Source organism: Hippoglossus hippoglossus, chromosome 8 (assembly GCF_009819705.1).
Source record: "Hippoglossus hippoglossus isolate fHipHip1 chromosome 8, fHipHip1.pri, whole genome shotgun sequence".
Classification (NCBI taxonomy): Eukaryota; Metazoa; Chordata; class Actinopteri; order Pleuronectiformes; family Pleuronectidae; genus Hippoglossus; species Hippoglossus hippoglossus.
Window position 1 is genome coordinate 15068560 of NC_047158.1, and position 20949 is coordinate 15089508.

The 20949-nt window shown below is 42.7% G+C and overlaps 1 protein-coding gene across 6 annotated transcripts in view; it reads left to right on the plus strand.

The window, feature by feature from the left end:
• Positions 1–19855, plus strand: part of cep112 (centrosomal protein 112) — a 96441-nt gene extending 76586 nt beyond the window's left edge. For all 6 annotated transcript variants that reach the window (XM_034593779.1, XM_034593781.1, XM_034593783.1 and 3 more), the window contains 4 exons: positions 9956–10045; positions 16903–17004; positions 18647–18711; positions 19504–19855. In XM_034593779.1, coding sequence (XP_034449670.1) covers positions 9956–10045; positions 16903–17004; positions 18647–18711; positions 19504–19507 — 261 coding nt within the window. In that variant the 3' untranslated portion in view covers positions 19508–19855. The remainder of the gene's footprint in view (positions 1–9955; positions 10046–16902; positions 17005–18646; positions 18712–19503) is intronic.
• Positions 19856–20949: the final 1094 nt, after the last annotated feature.

The window sequence follows — 20949 nt, forward strand, 5'->3', positions numbered from 1 at the left end:
GAGAGAGAGAGAGAAAGGAAAGACAGACAGAGATGGCGGAGAGCTGTCAGTGGGCAATCAGAGGGAGTGTGTCGCCTGCTGACATTGTTTCCATGTTGCTCACTTCAAAGGGCTCGGATTATGAAGAGAGCGAGGGGCTTCAGACAATGGGAGGGGAAGAAAATAACATCAAAGTTAGCTGCGCATTTGAATTGGGATAATCCCAAAACAGTTGTTCTGAATGCATGCTGCACCAAATCAGATTCTCTTGTTTTTCCTCCTCACCAGCCGTGTTCTGCCATTTCCAGCCTGAATTTAGCTCCTTCTGTGGCTCTACTGTACTTGTGACTTAAATGTGGTTGTTCACTGCAGAGACCTTTGTATCTCGTAAACCCCTTTTTTTAGAACAACGGTAGTACAGTTAAGTATGCTCATTATCTGGGTTTTTTTCTGTGTAAGTGATGTTTAGGTGGAGTAGGATATTTGTGTGGCGTGTGTGGGAGCATGTTGTTCTGCTCTGCTCTGCTTGAGTATCAAATAGACTAAATATCATATGCTCTATATGTCGTTATGACCTCATGTGAAACATAAAGATCAATTTAGGATTTTATTTATATTAAACTGAAACAAATAACTGCATGTAATACGGACGCACTTTCTGAACCCAAGTTTGTATCTCTGTCTTTAAGCCCCTTTTAACTCTTTGGTAAAAAAAAAAAAGAAGTTGAGGTTTTGTAAAACTCCCCCTCCAGTGTTTAACCTTACTTCCTGCCTTTGTTTCTTATGAATGATCTCTCTCATGGAGCTGTGGTCAGAGTAGTTAGAGGGCCACTATTTCTGATCCAGTTATATTTAGGTTACCAATTATCTCTTAACTGTTATCAATGCACGAGTGGGCAGCTTTAATGCATTGGAACCGGGCCGGTGTCAAAGGACCGTGGAAGGTGAAAGCAAGATGAAAGCATCATATTTGCTTTCATGTGTCCAATCTATTCATATCAGATAAGGGAAATGGGAACCAATATAGAGGAAGCCAGCAGTTGGGTTAGTGTTCACTTCCTGATGTCATCTGTTTCTGTGCATGTGGTACCTCGTGAAGTGTCTCCATTTGTGGATGGATTTTTTTATTTTTCTTTGATGAGACACAAGAGTTCGAGATTAATAGTGAAGTTATTGGAATTACTTGAGTGCATGGTGTGTGTGTTTGTGTAGCAATATGCACAGGCATGGGTGCATATTTGTCAGTGTGTGCATGTTGAGTGTGCAAGGCTGTATGAATGAGTGTGCGTGTGCACTTCCCTGAAATGTGCAGCTGCCAAATCTGACAGACCTCAAGCCCACATTAGCCTGCCAAGAGAAAGGTACAAAGACACACACACACATGTGTCTCTTCTCTCTTTCTCTCTCTCGCTCTCTCTCTCTCTCTCTCTCTCGCTCTCTTGCTCTCTTGCTCTCATTCTCTCTCTCTCTCTCTCTCTCTCTCTCTCTCTCTCTCTCTCTCTCTCTCTCTCTCTCACACACACACACCCTCTCTCTAGAAGTCTGTATCTTCCAACTCTTTCTGTCTCAAACTCTGTCTGTCTCCACACACACAGTCACAAGCACACATGCTCACCTCACCCTGCCAAAAGGGAGAGGTGGCTGGTGAATAAACAATGGCACTCCGCCCATAGTGTCACCCGCCTGGGCTTTGATCAGCACCGCTGTTCCTGCTCCCCACAGCAGTGCTTCCTGTCTCTGCCTGCAGAATGTTGCTGTGCGCGCACTCACAAGCACGCACGCACACACACCTTTAACATATTGTTCATGTCTCATTCTTATACATGGGCCTACATTCTCTCATATTTTCTCCTCACTAAGTATTTATCTGTATATTTCTGTCCCTCAAACTCGCCCACAAACATGGCTTTGAGTTAGTGCCCTTGTCTCTACAAACACCCACACATACCCTGTGTTTTCACACACATGCACTCACACACACAAGCATAGACGGACAGACAGGCGTTACACACCTTGGATCTGTGGCCCATCCTGCAGTTACTTCTGGTGCTAGTTAAAGAGAAGGTCCAGTTGCAGTGTCCTCTGGGTGAAGTGACAGCAGACACATTACATAATGCAACAGTGACCATTGTCTCGCTCTGTTTGAGGATCAGAGTGAATACATGAGCTGCACTGGTCTTTGTGCACAGGACAATGTGGGGTGTATATTTTTTGTCACATTTAGATGTCGTCCATGTGATCTCGATGCTTTGCTTTTATGCATGCGAACCAGTAACAAGGGACAAGTTTCCAGAGCGCACACACTCAGCCACACAAACATGCACACATTCAACAGGCCTGAGTTGTAGCAGCTGCAGTTTGTCTGTAGTTCTGTAGTTATATATGCATTAGTTTCTGAGGGGGTTGAAAGGATGACTTTGCCTGTGGGAAGGAATGGCAGCAGTGGATCAAGAACAGGTGTGCTGGATACCCTCTGCTGCAGAGGCAAAGAGTTGCTTCAATCGTTGTGTGTATGTTTGTCCTCTTTGTTCGTTTGTCTGTTCACGTCCTTCAACACATGTCCACGTTCTTCATGTCAACCTTGAGCTAGCATTTGTTTATTGATGTTATGCCATCTGTGTTTCCGTCACTTTCTTTTTATTCTGTCCATGAGCACTACTTTTTCGGGTTTTTTTAATCAAGGAATGTTTCTCATGGCTCCTTGGAATATGGAAGCATATTACTGCTAAGCTCTTTGGGTTAGTTGTCTTGGTGCCTTGCTAAAGAGCACTTATGCCATGGTTGTTGAGTGAAGCTCTGTTACTTCACTTCCCCCTCAAACGTTGACGACACTGAGCATTAACAATTCAATTAGATTTACCTACAGTACTTCACATAGCTGTTAGCTGACAGATTAATGGACTTTTACAAAGTGTTAAGAAGGGAGATAACATTACCGTGCCTTTGATGCTTTGTATTTGTATATTTGCTCAATGTGTAAATGGACAATTTGCACAAAACCCTAAGATGTAAAGAAGTTGTTTAGATAGTTACTTAATTTGCTTAGTGCAGCTTTCAAACTTTCCTTAACATGCTGTCTCCATCCAATTAAGTGTCTTGAACCCAAACTGAGCAACCAGTTAATAGATTTTTGCCATTGTGTGCTCTCACTAGTGTGACTTCTAAAGTTTGAAGTCTAGTGTAATGTTACAAAGCCAGCGTGGTTGCTCAGCTATGCCCCAACTGCATTTTGTAGAAGTCTGGCTACACTTGAGTGGCCATGGTGCACATAAATCTTAGAGGGTTTGAGGGGACTGTAGTTGTCATTAAGACTGTGCTCCAACTTCAATTTCAGGTCTGTTTTGTCCTTTATATTAACAATTATGTAATTTAGGCTGCATTTATACTGCTATATTTTTATTTGAATTTTTTGTTTTTTTAACTAAAACGATATCTGTCCACGCTAGCATTTAGTTTTAATACCTGTTCATACTCCAATTTGAAACTTCTCCATTTAAGTGGCCCCAAAAACTCTGGAGTATGTGGTAGCAGAGTTAATGCATTTTTTAAAATGAAAACGTAGTAGTACGGATGTAGCCTTAGTATCTGTATAAGTATGTGTGAAGGTATAGATCCCCCTCTCTCTTTATCTCTTATTGTCTTCATGTGTCTGTATAAGCACCCATATGCCTTCATGTCCACGTAAATATTTGAGTGCGCGTGCATGAGTGTATTGTGTGTGCATTGTGTTGGCTGATTGATGACTTTTCCGGCTGTGGGCTGATTCCCGGCAGTGTTTGATCCACATATCAGAGGAGGTGGAAGCAGGAGAGAGATAACATTCCAGGATGCTACAAGGGAACGTGGGAAGTAGAACAGCTCATAGAGGACAGACTCCATTCAAGGACAACAAACGGAAATTACTCATTAAACCACAGGCCTCATCCTAAGAAACCATAATTGCCTTATATTTCCTGCTGCCCTGTTTGAAGAATCCCATAGAAAGTAAAAAAATATATAGTTTGAATACAGTTAGAAAAGTAATCCAAATAATCTGTGTAGTGTTGGGTAGTAGTTCTCATCATGTTCAGCACTCCAAGTAGCTCATTCACAATCAGACAGTGAGAGATAATGTTAATATCCTAGGCTGTATGTAAAGATGGACGACATGTCTCCTCTTCCTCCCACTATCCAGAATTTAAGCCAAAATATTTTGGATACGAGCACTGCCATCTTGCACATTTTCAACCACAGTCTGTGGTGTAGCGACAGGGGGAAGGAGCCACGGTATCACGGTCCCACCAATATATGTGCGAGTCAGTCTCAGCCGTCAATCATGATGTTTCCCACCTGTTTTTATAGCATCAAATAACTAATTAATACCAAACTTATCAGAAAAAGAAGCACTTGAACATCAGCGTGATAAGAACTACTTAAAATAATCTTAGTAAAAATAATTTGACGTGTACTTTGACTTTTTAGTTTGGCACATGTCCCATCTGCTAACATGGATGAGGTGGTTAATGACCTATACTGCAGCCAGCCATCAGGGGGCAGTTGAGACACCTTGGCTACACTTTTGGGGAGAAGTCCTATCATCTATACAGTCTATGGTTAATATCCACCGTTTTACGTGAAACCAGAACCATCTTTTTGATTTGATTTATTTAAACTACAGTAATGCTTTGGTCAACAGTATGGAAAACTAACTTCAGCTAATTTTGTCAAATAATCTCAGCTAAATTTGTATATAGATGCATACTGTTGCCTGCTCATCATATCTGTAGCAACTTATGTGAATGTTTTTCTGAACATTCGATGGTGGATAAAAAACGTGATCTCTTGTATCTTTACAACTCTTTGTCAAGAGTTGCAACTTAGCTAAACTTAGCATCAATTAAACGATATAGTATTTGATAAACAGAATATATGTATGTAAGCCCTCACGCAAACACACGCACTCGGCATATGGTGCACATTACAGAGTTGTTTCCTATTCTCTTTCTACTTTAGGTCTCAGCAGCTGAAAGAGACAGAGTCGGAAAGATAGAGAACAGTGTGTTCCCCCTGTGGGCATAGCTCAGTTGCAACATGTCTTCATTACTGCAGCAATTGTCTTCTTACTATTTTCATGAGTACTAGCGAAGGTGCCTCCATAACTGTGCCGCCATGTGTGCACACACTGCAAGAGACCAGATTACTGTTCTATTTGCCATTCACAGGAGTTAAACTACATCGCAGTATCTTCCACTTTCAGTTTGGAATCAACTCTGGGAAAAGGGCTGAAAAGCATCAAAGTGCAGAAAGCAAGTCAGTTCATACCAATATCAGTGATATCTTTCACAGGGGCTGTCCTGGTCGACTTGCTAAAGCACGTCTTTTTATTCCTACACACTGACAGACAGACAGCAAAGCAAAAGCAAAAGTTTCTCTTCTCTAACACCTCAGGAGGGAGACCTCTCTCCTCCTCCTCCTCCTCCTCCTCCTCCTCCTCCTCCTCCAGCTTCTCTTACACTCACTTTTTTACCTTTCCCACAATCCTTTGATAAAAGTGCAGATAAAAGAGAGTCTGTGCTCATCTCTCTGGCCATCCATCTCTCCTTGAGGTTAGCACCTCCTTTATTATTTACTATTAGATCAGTAGACATACATACACACTCTGCCTTGTTCTACTAAAGCTGGTGTGTGTGGGGGCGCAGTCCGCATACTGTGTCTTTGCTTATATGTCTATGTGCTTTGTGCACCATGTGTATGTATCTGTTCTTAGCCCTTTGCTTGTCAGTGTGTATGTGTGTGTGTTGGTATGTGTATGTGTGCATGTGTGTCCTTGGCTGGAGGCGGTGCAGTGTGAGGTTTTTGCTGCTGTCTGAAGTCGTCCAGCCTCAGTGTCATTAGAGGATCTCTTTAATCCAGACTTTGGGAGAAACTTCTGACAGCACGCTGCAAATAGAAGGCCCCGCCGCACATGAAGAGCAGCTCGGCTCCTAACAAAACACCAAGTTTAAAGAGGCCCCTGGCCTTTTTTCCTCCTCCCACTCTTCCCTCCCTCCTTCCTTCTTTGCTTTTTTCCTGCCCTCTGTTGCTTTAACTTCACCCTAGGGAAACATGCTTCCCTTATCTGAGCACGAGGACCACCCAGGAAAGATGACTCAGGGATTGGTGTGTCTCTGTGTGTGTGTGTGTGTGTGTGTGTGTGTGTGTGTGTGCATACAACACTAGAATCGCACACTCATTTGACTGAGTGTAGCACTCACATTTTTAGAACTTTTGCTGTTAATATTAATGCATGCCTATACCTGCATGGATCGCTCTGAGCGTTGTGTTTGTTGGTGCGCGTGTGCCTCGCTAATCCTTTGAGCAAAACTTTGGAATGAAAGGCAGAGGCACATTGCTGATGGAGAGGTGAGAGGGGCCTTGAAGCTCTCGACTGTGGGACTGTGTAGCAGAGGTGCACTGCTGCCCTTATCTCTTCACTCTGGCCATGTGTTTTCTTTCTCCTTCATGTCACTCTCCTCCTCCTCCTCCTCCTCCTCATCAGTGTCTTGCTGTTGCTCATTCTGTTATTTCTGAACTTTCTCTTCTCTTGTTTCTGATATTGTCATATTTTTGTCTCATCTTCACAGGCCTTTGTCTTTCCATTTTGTTTAGGTTTTTCAACCTCATGCACCTTTCTCTTTCATTCTCCCCCCTCTCCCCATCTGTCCCTAAGGAAATCTGATGTCCCCCTCCTCCTGGCCCGTTCTCAATGATCCCAGTCTTCACGGCTGATAAAGACCATATCACCCATACCATCTGGAAACACTTAAGCTTGATCCCCTATACACAGTCCTTCACACACCTTTACACACTCAATGCTATAGGAACATCCTGGATTTTGTGTGTATGTAAGTGTGAATGTGAGACAGTCAGGAAGTTGGATTTAGAAAATGGTAAGTGTCCATACTTATATTCACCTATAAGTTATTTTTTAAATTACCTCTGAAAGCGATATAAATGTGCAAATTAATTATCGTTTGAGATGTTTGCCCCCAGGTTTGCACTGGACAGATGTTAACACCTGTCTGCAGTGTCTTTTATTTTTTAATTCACATTTGTCTGTCAGACTCATATCTATTGCTGTGTGCCTATAAGCCCAGCCCTAAATATCATGTAATGTGACCACAATGCCAGACAGCAATAATGACTAAATATTTCCGTGGTCCTTTCTGACTCACCAACAGCTTCTATTCGTCAGCAGAATCATCCAATATATTTCTATTAATGAAGTGACAAGTGCTGAACTCCTTTCCTCAGAGTTGTTTTGAGCACATCAGATACAGAACCCACATGAAAGAGAGGAACGCGTCAGTAGTGAGGCACACCAAGTCAGCCTTACTTCCCAGAAGACCTGGTCCAGAAAGGCTGTGTCACAATGCAGTGAATCAGAAGCAGCGGTTTAGAAAGTCAGGGTTGGTTTGCTGGGGTCTCTCATCTTCTTCATTAGCTGTGCTGCTGCCTAAAAGAATAGATGACATTAGGGTAAAAGTAAGTAACCGATGGTCTTGCGCAACAAGAAATAATCTTGATCATCAGTATAATGTTGTTGTGTGCTTATTGCTCAATGATTTTTATTTATTAAACCCAACATCCAAGATTTATCCCAGAAAACTTTACAGTCTGTAGATCACATTCTGTGGCGCTGACTACATTAACATGGACGGCAACATTCCTACTGTTAACCTTCATCTGAAAGACATTATTTCGATTATGTTGTGTACATGAGTTGCTATGACAATATTCCATTAATTTTCCTGTTTACATGTCACAGAGCATAGCTTGATTGTGATTCATGTCAATATCTCGTCTTTCTACTTGTTTACACTGGAACCCAGAGTCAAGTAGAGTCGTGTCTTCAAGCAGTTGGTAACAGCCGTATGTCAGGTCAGACATAAGGACTAAGGTCAGAATACGAGTCATCAGAAAATACTATTAACATGGCAAAGTCTTATTCAAACAATTGTCTTTATCGGGTTAATATCAAAATATTGGTGTCCGTGTAAACATGTCTACTGTCATCCAAGTCAACTTTCATGCTAACGTGCCATGCTAGTTATCAATGCAATGGTGAAGAGAAGTAAACAGGAAAGAAAATTCACAACCAGATAGCCACAAACCAGGTTAGCCAGCTGCCGCGCTCTTTCGCATTATATGCATTTCCGTTGCGGCATGAAAATTTGATCTCTGAATAACTTCTGGCGTACACAGCACAAGCAATGTGACGCAAGAGAATCACAATGCAGTTTGGTCATTCATATCGTCACCCCATTCAAAGTGAACGAGCAGCGTTTTGGTTGAAGCCTCTAAGACATTTGATCCAAACAAATAAAAAAGAATGAAAAAACCTCACTCTCACACGGCTTGACCACTACAATCTGTAAACGTGCGTAAATGGTGCGAGCTCCACAACAAATGCTTTTTCAGGGTTGTTGAGCCTTTGATTCACCAATAAACAAAATGAAATGATGAAATCGAAGGCAACAGGGTGCACTGGATGGAGATGTGGGCTGTAATGGGATCGTGACTGCCTGAGAAATAGCCTGATTAATAGGATCAGCATGCTGGAGACCAGCTGCCTTTCATGTTGCAGATCTGAAACTGACCTCACTGCGCTCCCGAATCACAACAGGCCAGTTATGTGTGTTGATCGAGAAATCCATCACTGCAAGGAAAAAGTGAATTTACCTGTGTCAGTGCAGTTCGGGTGGTAGATTCATCCCGAGGTGCAATGCAGAGGTTAGAAATTATTAAAAGAAAATCATTACATGTCAAAAAAGGAGAAATATAATGTATGATCTACTGTATCGAACTCTATATCTCCTGACTGTCCACAACAGTTTCAACAGTTTTCTTTTTCTGTTGCCGCTTCCTTCCTTTTTTGGTCCGAGGCTCTTGCAACCCTGAAGTTCATCCTGGCCCTGAAGCCTAACACTCAGTGTGTGATTTATGTCAGTGCAGTGGGTTGTAGATCAGGCGGTCATGGCTGTCACCTGGACTGGGTTTCCTTCAGCTCTGAGAATCAACAAGGCAACACCTGGACTCCTCAATCAACTTCATTGGGGAGAAACTCTGAGGATATTGATGCTAGACAGTGGCCCTCACGCTTGATGGTGTTTGCGTGTGTGGAAGTTTGAATGAATGTCTATTTTTATGATAAGATGTGTGTGTGCGTGCATATATCACTGCTTTTCATGCAGACTAATCCAAAACGAAGTGTCCACATGTGCACTCAAAACATCTGGTTCTGTGTCACAGACAGGAACTGCTCCTTTCTTTCCACTGCTATCACTTACGGGCAGAAACTGCCTTTCACACACACACACACACACACACACACACACACACACACACACTCAAACCTACAGTGCACTTTCTTTTGTTTTTCTTCTTTTCTTCTTTCTTGCCTGATTCTTGTAAAGCTACATTTTCTATTGCCACCTTAGCTGGAGATTTGATCAACTGAGGTAGTGGGCCACATAGAGAAAGGTCCTTATCCACTAAATGATACAATGTCTTTTAAATTGCCTTCAAAGAAATGATGATCCTTAAACAAATGCTCCTTCACAAAAGCCAAGAAAGTTTTTATTAATTCCACGAGTAGGAAACTCTTACTGTGTGTCCTTGTCTAGAAATAAGTTTGAACCTAATGAGGGACGCTTCCCAGTAATTTCTATCATGATTTCATTATTAGCCCTTGAACTCATGATAACTAATCACAGGCTGCATCTCTGCTCACTGACCATCTATTTGTGTCTTGAATTGCTTATCTAGTTTTTTTATTACATGTATGGTTTGGATCAGTCTCTCATTCCGAGTCAGCCTGTGTGTCTTCCCTGTGCAAATGAAACTGTAGATGTGTTTGTGTGTATAACACTTTGGGTCAATTACACTACACAGATCTCGAGTTACTATTTTCCCTGTCAGTCAGCTGACAGCACTGCCTCTCTCTCCCTTTCCCCAGGCTCTGCAGGAAAAGGTGGAAAGTCTTCAGAGGCAGCTGCACTGCTCAGAGAAGAAGCTGCTTAGCAAAGAGCTGGAGACTGAAGAGAAGGTAATACGCTCACTCTGTTCCCCCCTCCATCTCTCACTCTCTTTTTCATGGTTGTCAGGCATGTACAAGAGAGGCTGACTGCCTCTCACTCGAACTCAGTTGCTGCTCACCATTAGCGTTGCATCACTCCCGCTTGCCCAACATGAACTTTTTTCCATTCGCTGCCCTCAGCCTTTTCGTCACACTTCTTTTTGCTTCTCGCTCGCACAAAACATCTATAGGAAATTTTCTTATTAATTCCAGTTTCCTTTTTTGGGATTCTCGAATACCTTAACTGAACTCTTCAACATCTTTGCTCCCCCGACACCTCATGTCCCTCGCCCCTCACCCCTTAGATGCTGTCCTTACTAGACCCTCCAGGGGGCCACAAAATACAAACAAAATAGATTCTTCATCTACGTTCCTTCCCTCCCCTCATCACTCTGCCATATCTCATTCTCCTGTTCAGAGCCAGAGATATGCCCCCTCGCACATTTCCCAAATTCCTTGAGATTTGGCTTCAAGAGCCAGCGCCTAGGGCCAGGAATGCCACCACCGCCTGTGTTCAGAGGGAACCCTCTGTATGCACACACACTCCCCATGGCTCTCCAGAATGCCCTGTAATCAGGCTCTGTTTTGACCTTGACACACACGGAGAAGAAAGCACTAATGACTACGCTCACACAGGAGGCTCTTCTTTGTACCCTGGTATGTACACCATAGGCATTCATTCCCGTGTCCACTCTGATCCGCCTACTGACCCTTGTACACACTTCACACACTCGCCACACACCTTAGTGTCTGGCCGTCATAAATCTGCAGGAAAGGGTCAGTGGTTTTTAGGAGCTGTTGGTCGCTGACCCAGTCCCAGAGGCGCTGCGCAATGTTTCCTGTGACTTAATCCTCAATTACACTCCCCGGCGAATGCACACACGGACAGCTGCGGACACCACCGACCCCAAAGTTGTTCTTATTAAAACATTTACAGGCCACTCGAAGTCCAGCTCGATGCATGGACACTTGGTTATGTGGACCCTACCCGAACATATGACTGTAGGCTCTGTGCATATGTCCGTGTACCCCCCAAAGTCTGTGTGGCCGCTACGCTATAGGGGTTGTAACTACAGGTCCATGTACGTGTGAGTAAGGGAATAGGATTGAGGCGGAATTGAGCTGTAACAGTTGCCTTAGGAAGAGATGTGCCCTGACCCTGACTTCTATAACATCAGAACTTTTTATCAGGGTGAGGATTTAGATTTCTCTTTTTTGGCTTTGCATCTATGTTGAGTTATTCACTCACACAAAGACATGAATAATTGCAACAAATCCCTTGATTTGATAAAGATTTTTGCGCAGCAGTGTAATGTGTAATTGTTAAAAGAAATGTGCCTGCTCTTATATATTTTTGCTCTTTTATGTCTCTACTACCATGTCAGATTATTTCCATGCAGTATTGTATAATCTCATTTTGTGTTTTAGCAAATGACACAAAATAAGAAAAAAGTCAGGATCCTTTAAGATAATTTTTTAGCATCTTACAATCTACTGCAGACTCTCTGTCTCTATGTTATTCGTGAAAGATGTTTCGTATCAAGATCGTGAAGCCGTGAAATATAAAATGTAAAAAGGGGTTTTATTGAAACACGTTTCAGCTTTCAAGAGCCACCAGTATTTGTGATGTGTATATGTTAGACTTGCATGGCTGATCTTTTTTTATTCTGCCATCAGGATCTTTTCGTACAGATACCAAAGATGCTTCTTTCTGGTATAAAATCAGCAACAGTATGATTTAAACCAGGCGATATGTTGGAGCAAAGAATCCGTAAACAAGAATCTGACTAAGCATTTGGTACCAATTTTAGAAACTTGACAGTTCTTGATTCTCTGCCACAGACACATCTCGCTAATTTATAGCAGAGTGTGTTGTTGTGACAAAATAAGCAGGAAGCGAGTCATGGTGGGATAAGAATGAAGGAATCTCAGTGAAGTCAAAGCTGAAACCGCTGCCTGAGCAGACAGGACATGTGAGACTGGAGATGTGACGCGCACAGTTAAAGTAAGAGCTTTTTAATGAGGTGCAGCAGGTAACGGTTTGACATAAAGTGTGACTTCATCACAGTAAGAAGAGGCAGTGGCAGTGGAGACGTTTAAATCGACTCGCCCAGATAAACGCTGTCTCTTGTTGGACGGACAGGTTCTGGGAAACACTTGAGCCTCGCCACTTCTATATGAGCATAACACATATGAATATTCATCATAAAAATGTCATGGAAAACATCAAACCTCCGAGAAAACAACTCGCTGTTGGGGGGGCATCTTGACAAAATCCATCCACCTTTTCTTCATCTCATCATCCTTAAGAAATATAAATAGGCAAAGCTCCTCAGCAAATTCTCTGGCATCCAGAGAAGATGCATTTGTGGGACAAACATGTAGTTGACGTCAATCAAGCTGCAGAACCACTGATGCTAATGCGCTGTAGTTTTTACAACATTATACTCCAGAATATGTCAAATGAAAAATGTAGAAAAACAGTGTAACAATCTAACTTCAGAATAAAATGATTCACCTCCTGTTCATTATCTTACATGTATAATGTGTTTAGGTAAAAAGAAAGCTTGATGTTAGTGGGTGTTGGTGGGTTTTTTTCTCCAGTTTCATTCCTCCTTTACACCACAGTTAGCAAATATACGCAGGTTCTTTTCACTGTGGGTAAACCTGCTTAATAAAGGCATTAAAAATCCTTTGCCAGTAGAGGAGTTTTTCTCAACTCAGGCGCTTTCTCGCCTCAACGTCTCGCCAAATTAGCGCGTTCACCTGGGTGTCATGTTTCCACGAGTGCCAATCGGAGCCTGTGTCAAATTGAATCCATCCCCATTTCAGACAAAAGCCCAATGTTAGTGGGTCCTCGCAGGCTCCCTTATTCTAAAATGGCAGCTCGGCAGATCACTGTGAGGCTCAGTTCTCCTCGAGGAGAGATGCAGAATGTACAGCTCTTTTTATAAATACGTAATGATACAGCGAGCACGGTGAACTGTACACGTTTTAAAGATGTATCCTCCTGTAACACGGGAACTCGGTTGGATAAAAAAATTAATTTCTGCAGCTGTTTTCGGTATTGATGCGGAGGAGTTGAACTTAAGTTCTGTGGATTCAGTCATTTTCCTATGTGCTGTTTTTGTTGAGGCACATTACATCAGCAGCTACGAATCCATCTCTAACAACTTCCCTAAGATCTGTAGCCGCTTCTAATCTCCTGTCTTTTTCCTTTTGTCTCTTTTTTTATTTTCCCACTCGCAACAAAGCATTTTTGAATTCAAATCGCCCCTTGGTGAACTCTCGGAGTGCCAACTCTGTGAATGTGGAGGTGCAAACTTCGTGAGTGGCGTCATTTTTGATGTACACCCTTGTTCCTGACAAGGTTTTTGTCACTTTGGAACAAGGGGGTTTATCAAAAATGTCTTTCCAGCAGCTACTCATCCCCCAACTCCACAAACCGGCCCACACACACACACACACACACACACACACACACACACACACACACACACACACACACACACACACACACACACACACACACACACACACACACACACACACACACACCAAATTCATTAGCATACATCAAGCTTCCCAACAATGTGACAAATTTTATTTGAACGTTGAAAGTGTTGAGGGCTTGTTCCTTTCTGCTGGCAGCTGTCAAAAATCACACCATGTGACAGTACCAAACGCAGGGGAAAGTCAAAACCACAATCTAAAGACTATATATAGATGAAATGTTATCACTTTAAGATGACTGGGAGGGGAAAACGACTGCAGCTCCTTGCAGTCTTCAAAACTAGAGAATCCTGCTTCATGAGGAACAAACAAAATCTCATTTTGAAAAGAGCTGTGGAGATGAAACCTGATTTTTCTCGAGAAAGTCAAAGTCCCTTTTGATTGCTTTGAAAAATCGCAGCTCACTTTTCTTCCCTGTGTTTCCCTTCCTCTCTTTTCTCTCGTGCTCGCTCTCATCTGGAGTCCGTCAATGACCAAAACCTCATGCAAGGCTTGATCAACAGTATTGTTCAAAGGCATCCAACATCTGTCCTAATAGTGAGGAGGCTTTTTTGTTTCCGAGATGCCATCACATGCCTCCTGCCACCTGTCAGAAAAACAAACATGTCTTTGCTGTAAAAAGACGTTGAAGAGAAAAATGTGTGTTTGCATGGAGAAAAATAGACATGTGAGAGGAGGGACCTTGGAAGAGACAAAGAGGAGGCGAACAAATGTCTCTCAGGGAACGAGTCAGACATCTTTGGGGAGTTTCAGAGATGCTCCTGTGTTTAAACACCACTGAAGGAGAGCGACAGAAATTTTGAATCAGTGCATTACTTTGTCCTCTTCTGCTTTTTTCCTGTCTGTTAGCCTTGCATACGTTTCCACAACAGAGGTGTTGTTACAGAAAAAGGCTGCTGCTTCCACCCACACACACTGCATAGTAAACTATGGCTGAGCTTTAGTTAGACATGCCGGGGAAAAGATGTGATTGCAAGTACTTTGGTCTACGACTTTGCAGCAAGAGCAGAGAGCTGTATCACATGCTTAATAATATATACTTATGGATATGTTCATTATATGTGATGCAATAATACAAAAGCAATGCTAATTGCTAACTATACTACTTTTACTGTCCAATACAAGGGGTATTTTATTATACTTTCCTGTCTGAATGGTTGGTCACGTTGTCCAGGAAGTCGTTGGGGAAACACACAACCTTATTGTATCACTCAGTACATTAGCTCATGGTTTCTCTCAATGCCGATGTTAAAGCAAACGTTCATGGCTTGTCCAGTTTGATCAGCTCTACACTTGTATGTACAGGATCCAGTCGTCCCCGTTGCTCTCTGAGAGTCCCGGTGAATACGCCGCTGTAGCCTTGCCCATTCTAATGTATGGGAAGGAAAATGGAGACAGCATCGCCACAAAGGAGCTTGTAATTTAGGCAGAGCGGATCTCTCATTGCTGCGGTGACTGCACCATACATGAACCAAGAATGCAAAACTAAGGAGCTTGGCTTTTGAAGAATCTAAGACTTATATTCAGAGTGGTTGGTAAGGGATGTGTTTATTCAACCATTGTTTATTGCTTTGGTCTGAGGTAGTGGAGTGTGTTTTGTCTTGGCTAGCCATTTTGTTATGACTACAGAAGCTGCTATAGATAGAGATAGACGTTTCGAAAATCTGCAGTCCTGTAGCTTCAGCTCATTTTTTAACTCCTGGACATTCAAATTAAAGCTTCTGAAAACCTTATTTTTGCCACTTGTTTGAAAAAGTCACTCTCAAATTATCCTTGACTTCATTCTCACACAGTGAGTAAAATACGTATTTCTGTAAACCAATGGACTCTCAGCCCTGTGTTATTGACCTGGCAGGGCAGAAGGAGCCTGATAAAAATTTGGCAAAGCTGTGGCAGAGTAATCTGCTGCACACTGTGCCGACACAAAGTGAGCTGCTTCATATTGGGATCATTTATACTGAGCCTTGCTTTGAAGTGCTTCCCAATTCCCCTTTCATTGTGCCCAGGAAGATTAATTAGCCAAAGCCAGAACAATCAGTTAAATCCACAACAGGAAAATTATTTTAAGAAAACCTGTCATTCTCCCTCCTCCTCCTCCTCCTCCTCCTCCTCACCACATTCACAGACCCTTCGCTTCAAAGACGGGGACTGATGAGAGGTGGGGGGGATATTCTTGATGTTAGCTGGACTTTGTTTCTGTCAAACACATAATGGTCAGTTAAATTGCTCAGGCTCTCCCCTGGTTACACTTTGAAATATGAGGGTGAAAACTGTTGCTTTTCACAGCCCCCGTTGATTCGTCCAGGTCTGTCGAACTATTCATCAAACTAAGAATTAATTGAGTCAGCAACTCTTTTTCAGCATTTACTCGTTTTTGTTTCCTCTTAAGGACCTTTTCCAGCACTGACCTTGCCAGGACTAGTCGACCCCATGGGGTCCTAATAGGGGTAAGATGTGAGTCGTGGGTTAGGGTTAAGTATTAGTTAAGGTTAGTACAAGTCTCCAGTCAATGAATGTAAGGCAATGTAATGTCCTCTGAAGTCATGGACACAGGCCTCTATGTTGGTGGTGTGTCTGTGTGTGTATGTGTATGTGTGCGCCTGCGCATCCATTCATGTGTGTTTGTGGGTGAAAGGGGGGGCTGCGCTAACCAAATCCTTTTCAACTTCTATAATCAGACTCTGGTTTAGTGGAGTGTAATTTAGCCCCAGACAGACTTCCTCCGGTCCTCCCCAGTGGAGCTAGCGAGCTAGCGAGCTGTTGAGCTGCTGCCGTGTTTGATGTGTCCTGCCCCTCCACCGTGGCCCTGTCCTCTTCTAAACCCAGCTGTGTCGAGCCCATAAATGCATTGTGTCAGATCTGGCTGCAGTCATTAGCAGCCAGTAGGGGGTGTTGTGCAGAGAGAGCCGTGCCGGTCTGCGAACCCCCTGTGGAGATGTGAAGGAGCTGTGAAGAGCGAGGGAATACTCTGAGCCATGAATAAAGAGGGGATACCCACTGTCTGGTGTGAGTGAGTGTGCCTCCTCCAAAGGAGCTGTTCATTTGTTCGCCGCGTTTGAAAGTGTACACATGTGAGTGTGGATGTGAAGGGGCAGCAGAGACACTTATTCAGCAACAATATCCACATATTACTGATATATTGACTGATTTGAATTGATTAGTGTTATTCATTTGCTTGGCAGTTTGTATTTGTCTGTATACGTTTACAGACGTGTACGTTTGATTTGTGTGATCTGGAGTTATGAATTGTATTTGGTGAGCTGTTCTACTAAGTTAACTGACTCTGCTTGGTTGTCGTCCCGCTGTCCTCTCAGGTGACTGTGGTGCGTCAGGAGTACCAGGAGAAGCTCAAAGGTTTGATGCCAGTGGAGCTCCGACAGGAACTGGAGGACACCATCACCTCTCTCAAAGCTCAGGTGAGAACTGACTGCTTACAAACATACAAAGCAGATACAGGCAGGATGAGAAGACACATGCAACACTATCTATCTAGTGAAAATATAAAACCTTCCTCCTTGTAAATGTTCGGACTTCAGTCTATGTCTGAAAGCAGTGAATGAAGGGGCGGTGTGTTGAAGTCGTGCCTACTGTTGTACCTTCAGAAGGAACATCCAAGTTGTACTTGTCCTACAGAAGTAAATCCCTGCTTTGTAACGAAGTCTAGCTGAAATGAAAAATAAATCTAAAACGTTATTTGAATTACAAGCGGCCATAACATTGGATAATGTAGATTGGGTAGGTTGTCAAAGTCTTTGACAACTGACAGAGTTTGTGGTCATGTCAAGTACAAAGACTTGTTTCAGTTCTGGAATCTTGCTTTCCCCTTTTTTTTAAGTTATCTTTCACTTCCCCCTGCTATTAATCAACCAAACCGGCGGAAACATAAACCGAACACTGAATGAATACCCATCTCAGAGTTATTTGTTTGGAGACTAAAGATATCTTTGGTATTGGTTTTGGTGAAAGACTCGATCACAGCCTTTGCTTTCGTCTCCCTGCCAATCCTCTTTATAAACTCTAATCTCTACTTCTCTATCCATCAGATCACAAAATCACCCCCTGCAAAACCACACTCACCCCCCAAAAAAACCTCACTCATCTCGCCAGGTTGTTCCTCGGAGCCATGTGTCTTTCTTCATCCGACCCACTTTGACAATGAATTTCAATAAAGGGCTTTCATTTTCTCAGCATTTCTACTATAAACAAAAGAGGGTTTTCTGTAACGAGGGTACAAGGTTTTGTTAAATGGGCTCATCACGAACCCCTGCCTTGTTCTCATAGGTCTGCTAAGATCCTATTTCAGTGCAAAGACCACAGCTCCGTGATCAAATATGTTTATAAGATGTAATTAATGATGAGTGGTCGCTCCTCTCATTGACAATGTCTTCGGTTTTGCACATGAAAGTGCATTATTGTTTACATGGGGGGGGGGGGAGGTGGGAGAGTTTGTGTCTCAGGCGTCCGACCACATTTCGGTGGGGTTTTGCATTTACTTGACTGTGAAGTGCCAAATGAAATGCTAGAACTTCCCTGAGGTCTCCCCCACAGAAAGGAATGTACCCTCGGCTCCAGTACGGTAGTCCCAGAACAATACAGATTCTTTTGGGGCCGTGATTACTCTGCCAGGCTGGAGATGCCGTGTAAATGTAGATGGGGTTTATTTTCACTTCAGCCAAAGACACTTCATAAATAAACTTCTGCTTTGTAGCCCCCCAAGAAACAGAATGGTGCAGCCTCCTCTCGCAGCCTCTTAACCTCGACTAACCTGGCTCATAATCTCCCCTCTGTCCCTCTGTGCCTTAACCCCTCTGACCTAATCTCCTGACCCCCAACCCCTGTTGTCCTGACCCCTGGACTCAACAACCAGGTCTTTCTTTCACCTTCCTCTTCTTAACTAACCCCCTGCACCCAACGGCACAATTGACGTATAGCCATCATTCCTCCTCCACGTCCCACTTCTTTATTTCTGGTGCACTGGTTTCCTACTTCCTACTTGTGTAATCAGATTGAAAACAATTTTCTCAGTGCTTCATTTTGCTTTGTGTGTCTGTGTTGCAGGTTAACTTCCTTCAGAAGAGAGCGTCTTTGCTGCAGGAAGACCTGAATGCCTGTCGCAGCAGGAGGTTAGCATGGTTGTTTAGATTGTATAGAAACATGTGTGCAAACACGCCTGTACAGAGTTCATGTGGACGTTTGTACTTCTGTACTGTGCATATACGTGAATACCTCAATGCCCTGCAAGTCTACCGCTGACAGTGCAAACTACAGTGACCCTGAAGTGCAAATCACAACTGCAAATCTGAGAACACAACGACAAATCAGACAACATGATGACGAATCAGAAAACACATTTCGTCAGCATGTCCTTCCTTTTAAAAAGGCGGACTGTGCATTTATCCAATCAGCAACAGGCCTTGTTGATATCAGGCACCTTTTCCATTATTTATGCCGTTGTGTTTTCTTATTTCTTGTTTTAGTTTTTTATGTATTTGCTGTTGTGTTTGATTTGCACTTCAAGGCCACTGTCACAAACAGATGAGTGAGAACATCCTGAATTCCCATAAACTTGTGTGTTACTGACAACAGTGAAGTCTGAGTGACAGTCCTGTTTGATTTGCCTCGTTTCCATCACACTGTAAGAGCCATTTGTGTCTTTTTTTTTTTATAAGCATCTAAACATGTGCAGTGATAAGAGGCTCCGTCAAATGAAGCTGCCGCTCACATCACTGCAGACGCCTTTAAACACCGTCAGTCACACGTATCACATTAATAATCAGCTATTTCTACCTCTCAACTTAAAGTGACTGAAAATCTCCAAGTCAGCTAAAGACAGTTGGTTTAAATTAAAGTTTATCCGTAGAATTAAGTTGGTTAAATGCTTTAACAAATGAATAACTAAACTTTTTTCTTAACAGGTAACGATGGTGTAACCACAGCCTCCCCCTACACCGGGACATGAAGGAGAAGACGTCCAATCAGGTGTGAGCATCATTGACTGTTACGAGTGTTTTACACGCCTGTCACCCCCCTGGACCAGTCATGTTTTAATGTGACATGCTGTGGCCTCCCATGAATTCTAAACATATTTATTAATTCTCATGTTCTACTTTTGCTTTGTATTTTTGTAAAAAGAGTATTTTTATGTTCTCAACACGCTACTTTGTTCTGTTCTATTTTATTACGGATATTGTTGATATTTAATAGACATCGTCATTTACCATATTCACACCAAAATGCATCATTTTAATAAATGACTTTTTCATCATTTTCTGTTGTCATGCGTTTCTTTTATTTTTGCATGTGATTTCATCTGCCTTAAAAATCTCATAATTAATCCCTCAATAAGGGAACTGACGGTGTTGCCCTTGTTTCTATACGACCACATCATGCATGTTAACCAAGATTAGCTTCATAACTTAACACAAAGTCAAAGACCTTGAATTCCCATCACCCCCATCAGTATTTAGCATCGCCTTTCTGCCCAAGCCCTCATTTGAACTGTAAATAGTAGTTGGGGGTTTGTGGTCGGTTCAGATAAAGAGCGTTGCGACTAGATCGCTTGAACCTCTGGCCAAACACTACAGTCCTTGGCCCCGCTGGTTCTGCCTCTGCCACCACTTTGTGTTTTACCAACGGCTCCACTCAAACCAGAGCTGAATCAATCAGACACTGGAGTTCACGAAATGGCCACTGTACTCTCAGTTAGCAGTTTATTAGGAACGCCTTTGCACCTAATGTAGTCCAAAACAACATTTGTGCAGTAGAAACTATCTGTGGCCGTTTCATCGCTCACTGTTGGTTTAAACTGTGTCAGATGTTGATTCAACTGATCGTTTTACATGATGTAGTCAGCGATGCTTTCGAGCTGCATGTGTTATGTCTCTAGATGATCCTACGGTGGCCCTGAGAGCTCAACGCACGGCATCTTAAGAGAACACATGCTCATAGTCACGAAACATGCAAATGGAGAAAACGTCTTCATCACATTACAGCAGAGGTGTTTACAGGTGGACGCGAAAAAGTAATCAACATTGCGAGGACACCATTGTTGTTGCCATGGTTTGTGAAGCCTGAAGTTGAATTTTGCGATCCCTCAGTGTTGTTGGAAAATTAGATAAATGCTATTATAACAGGCTAGCTCCGTCTTTTTCAGATCAACAACGCCACAGCAAAGACAATACATGTTGATCTGAAAAATATCAAGTTAGCATGATATATTGCCAGCCAACATGACATTAGCTTGTTTCTCAATTAATCGAATGTATTTTCTCAGATTATTTGAATTGACCGCAAGTGTCCCAGCCATGTCCATCACGTTTTAGTGTCCCCTGGAAACACTTCCATTGTGTTGTGAGTATTCT